Source organism: Trypanosoma equiperdum (assembly GCF_001457755.1).
Source record: "Trypanosoma equiperdum strain OVI genome assembly, contig: ctg_442, whole genome shotgun sequence".
Classification (NCBI taxonomy): Eukaryota; Euglenozoa; class Kinetoplastea; order Trypanosomatida; family Trypanosomatidae; genus Trypanosoma; species Trypanosoma equiperdum.
In genome coordinates this window covers 2,888-7,677 of record NW_027124357.1, presented here as the reverse complement: position 1 = coordinate 7,677, position 4,790 = coordinate 2,888, and the positions used below count along the sequence as shown (strand labels likewise).

The 4,790-nt window shown below is 38.2% G+C and overlaps 1 protein-coding gene across 1 annotated transcript; it reads left to right on the top strand.

Moving 5' to 3' along the window:
- Positions 1–1,327: 1,327 nt before the first annotated feature.
- On the top strand, positions 1,328–2,575 carry TEOVI_000186400 (uncharacterized protein; the record flags this gene model as incomplete). Its single annotated transcript, XM_067225031.1, has 1 exon — positions 1,328–2,575. The coding sequence occupies one exon, from the start codon at positions 1,328–1,330 to the stop codon at positions 2,573–2,575; it is 1,248 nt and encodes a 415-aa protein (XP_067081132.1).
- Between the last annotated feature and the right edge of the window lie 2,215 nt (positions 2,576–4,790).

The window sequence follows — 4,790 nt, the reverse complement described above, 5'->3', positions numbered from 1 at the left end:
GTCAATTGTATGAATGTTAGTTAGGGTTGTAGTAGTAATAATTAGTGAGTTCAATGATAATAACTGTAAAGGAAATAATTATAGTGACAATTTTAAGGAAAGAGGGTAAGTAAAATAATAATTATTATATTTATTGGAGAGAACTATGTGTGAGTATATACTAATATTATAATAAGAGCAGTAATGATACTCATTATACTAATAATAACAATAAATAATAATAATAATAATAATGATAATGATGGTAATGATAATGATAGTGATAATAGGAGAGTGTTGTGAGTGTGTTTATTATTATTGTAAGAACAGTGATGGCACTTCTAGAAACATAAGACAAATGAGATCTTCAGACACGTTTGGGATCAATTTTAATATAAATAGTGGTATAAATAGAAATTTATGCATTGTATCAGCAGAATCTTTAGTATGAAGAAGCCGTACCCAAGCAAAACAGGGTTGCGATACAAGCAGAAATTCTCACCTCTATTTTGAGAGCATGGTTGGAAACCGCTATAGCACAAGATCTTTCCAAAAAGGGGGATACGCAGCGAAGTAACAAGGTAACGCCTCTGTTTGCACAAAAGTACCTAAGATCTATTGCGAAACTGGTATAAAAGCTTGTGTATAGAGGAAGGCGCACAAACCTTGCACAAGCAACCACAATTATTGTGGTTATAAGTCTACGGCGGCGCACAACGTTGTCGGATATTTGTATATGTTGGTGGAATGTACAAAAGTAAATGATGTATATGGGCGCAGACAAACAAACGAGTGGAAGTGGTTTATTAAATAATGAGATGACGCAAACGTCAGAGAACAGAGCGAAAGCCCAGACAACAGATGGAAGACAACGAAAACAAGGACTAAGACAATATTGCAAACTGTTCTAAAAAAAAGAAAAGTGCCAAAATGAAGCATAAAAATGAGATACACTGCGCAAGCAGCTCATAGCGCACGAGCATCCCGGCGCTTACTGTATTCAACAAGAAAGCGGATAAATGCCACATCACAAGACCCCCATTATCCCGTCTAAAATGCGTAAGTATACAAAAGCGAACAAAGCACAATACTAAAAACGGCAACCAAGCGGTAGACCGTCTTCAAAACTAAGCTGACCCCAAGGCACTACCCCAAGAAATGGGAAACTACAACACTCTCCATGCAGCAATAGGCACGAGCGTATTTCTCACCGTTATTCGACCATTAATGGCGGACGACAGTAAGCCCGAAATACACATGACGCGCCCATGCCAAGCAGCCTATGTCCTGACAGCAATAGCAGAACAAATCAAAACGAAGCTGTCAAAAGGAGATGCCAAGATAGCAGATGAAGGCAGAAGAGCGCACAAACAACAGCAGGATTAGCAACATCACCAGGACATCAGATTTCCAAAATGTTCGGCCAATATTGACTGTACTCACGAAGCGGCTCGATCAAATACAAACAAAGCGGCACGATCTCCTGGAAATAACATTTAATATAATCACTAAGCTAGAAAATCTGAGCGGTCACCAAAGTGCAGTGGCGGAACTTTCAGACATTAAAGTCAAAGGCCTTAACATGGGAAACGGCGACCCGAACAGTTCCAGAAATGACCAAACGAACATTAACTTCCAAAGCAAAACGTCTAGCGACTTAACAATTTGTCACAAAGCACTGGAAGCCAAGGCCAACCACTTCGAGAGCTGGGCCCGGATGACAAAATTAGACAGCTTAAAACTTTTCACGGTTACAATAACACCAGACAAAAGTGCGGCATTCCGGGCAGCGGCAGTCGAAAAAACCAACAGCGCTGCTTGCGCAAAAAGCGGTGTAACAGGAACTGTCGCGACAAGCAGCGACAACGCCTGCATAATAGACAGCCCTGTAACAGCAGAAGAAGCAATCACCCTATACAAAGGCAGTGGCGACTTCGGACTAGCAGAAAAGGCTGTGACATACAGTGGGAACTTCAAACAGTTTGCTCAAAAAACAGCCATAGACCTTCTCGAGGTGGCCGCAAGCTGGGAAAAAACATCAATGACCTTCGACGCAGGCAAGATCAGTAGCTGCGCCTCAGACGATGACTTCAGAGCGGCAGTCGGAGCAACGTGGACCGGACTCAGCCGAGAAGCAGCACTTGGAGAAAAAACCAAAGCAGTTACGCAGTTAATTGCCAGTACGTACGGCGATGATAGCAGCTTCTCAAACAGGTACTGGGATAAACTGACGCAAATCAAACTTCCAACGACATTGTTAGGGGAAAAGCGCACGCAGACGATAAAGGAAGTGAAGACGATGGACGAAGCATCCAAGATGTTGTTACAGGCTCTTTTAGAAGTAACAACAAAGAACCAAGCAAACCCCTCATGTCACACAAAAACAGACAAAGCAATAGATAAACCCAAATTAGCAGATGAATGCAAAAAGCATACAACAAGCGAGGATTGTAAAAAGGAAACTGGTTGTGATTTTGATGAGAAAAAACTGGAGGGCGAAAGATGCTTTCGGAAAGTTGAAACTGAAGAGAAAGATAAAAAATCATTTTATAGCAATTTGAGAGTTTTTGTTCCTAAGGCATTTTTATCTTTATGAGTCTGGCAGCATTTTAAGGATTTATGTCCAATTTTACGAAACTTTATAAAATTTATAAAACTTTGCTATTTTGGAATAATTTTCGATGGTTTACACAATTTTATATATTCTGATACATTTTAATAAAAATAGTGCAAGTTAGGGAACAGTTAAAGAATATGAAAAATATATAATGTTAGTGAAATAAGTATGATAGTTATCTATAGATGTAAAACGGTATAATGATAAGGTATAATTAAAATAAGTGTTATTCTAATTTGTGTTACTTTGTTTATTTTGTTTATTTTATGGATATAAGTTAGGGTTATAATAGTTATGATAATAATAATAATGAATGTGCATCTAAAATAAAAGCACTTAAAGAAATGGCAACGATATAACGGCATTGACGGAGTGAGTGAGGAATCACAGATGATACTGTTGAAGAAAATACATAATGATGGATAGCAGAGGTGATAGAATATGCGAAATTTGAAACACGTGACAACAGTGAGTCATCATCACAAACTAGCATATGAGGGAGAACACTTAAGCACGGAAAAAGTCCAGTTAATAGAAGAAATGGACTATCTACGTTTTAGCCACAAGACGAATAACAAGGTAATATTTAATAAGACAACAGAATATTAGACAATATAGCGCAGAAGAAAATAATATAGGAGGAGGAAAAGATTTTTCTCCAGATTTCACACACAAATGGATAGATGCTGGTCCGGAGATGATTGTAACCGCTGTGATTTTTTATCTGTAAACAGATCCTTTTATCCATCGTAAACAAGTACAAGCGGAAGTGGGAAGTGGAGGAACAAGGGATTGCATATGCATGATGTAATATTTAAGTGTTTCCTCAATAGATATAGTAATGATGAGCAACATATTTCGCAAACAATATAGTCTTATTTGGGGGAGGATTTTACAAGAAAAGAACAAATAATGGATGAATGTGAAGATCAAATACTGAAGAAGCACGCAGAAATTATTTTAAAAAGCACACATATGATTTCGAAAAATTACGTTTATGAAATACAAGGAGTACCTAGGCACTATCCAAAAATTATATACTTGCATAAACGCAAAAAATAGCCGCATTCAATGATCCAGTACTACGTATTAGCAACGAGGATGATCTTCATTTAGTCAAAAGAGTTGAAAAGCCACGACAGTCGTGTATGTTGAACGCGATCCCCAGCTTACCTATTTCAAGAATAGCAAACGTCAAAGCAACCACTTTTGTCACGGAGATCAGAATAGTATCTCGATCAAGCACAACAAAACAAATCTGTGGAGCTCAACTGGCGGCAAAAATAGCAGCAGCCATAGCACATAAACTACAAGATTAATGCTACAACAAAAAGAGCTGAGTAGTAGGAAACTTCAATTTATTCACCGATAGTCAAAGAAAACACCAAAATTAGTCACCAAGACACTGGAGGGATATATGGTGTCGGCGGTCACTAATCCCGTTGTAATATAACACAGTACACTACCAAATTGAAGGTATTTTCTATGCAAAAATAGATAGAGTTAACTTAGATGAACCAAATAAACAGGACTAAATGCAAAACTTTTTGGGGTTTGATTTCGGTAATAAGAACAATGTGTAGTAGAAAGTCAGAGAAAGCGATTAAAAACATCGGCAACAAGAGGAAGCATCTACGGCACCAAAAGAAGCGGCAAGAAATTGTAGAAAATGGATTAATGGCCGCATAAAAACGCCAACCAAACAAAAAGGAAAGCGTAGAAGCAATCTTAACCATTAATATCAACAATCTTTACGCTAAAGTGGTTACAGTCACCAATTCAGCTGGTGGAAAGCGTTTTATACAAAGGCTTAAGATCAACTTCTATCTCACTTTGACTCGGTAACAATACAACACCGCGCACACCACACTTGTGAAGAGCTCCAATTTTAAGACTGTAAAATTGCGGCAAGCAATACAAATATATAGCCAGAAAGGATATTTTCCAGAGTTCTTTATAACTGGACGACATAAAACGGAAAGCAGGGTATTGAAGCAGTCACAAAAAAGCGCGAATAAAAATTAAACCTTAATAGTTGAGCGACCACTGGGCCTTTAAACTTCAGAAAACAGTATAAATTATGAGATTTGACTCCAAAAGCTAGAACACCAGCCAAATCTGGCCTACACATAGGAGCAAAACTGTAGCAACCTGCCTTGCACAACTTAGAAAAAGCAAGGGAACACCCAAGCTG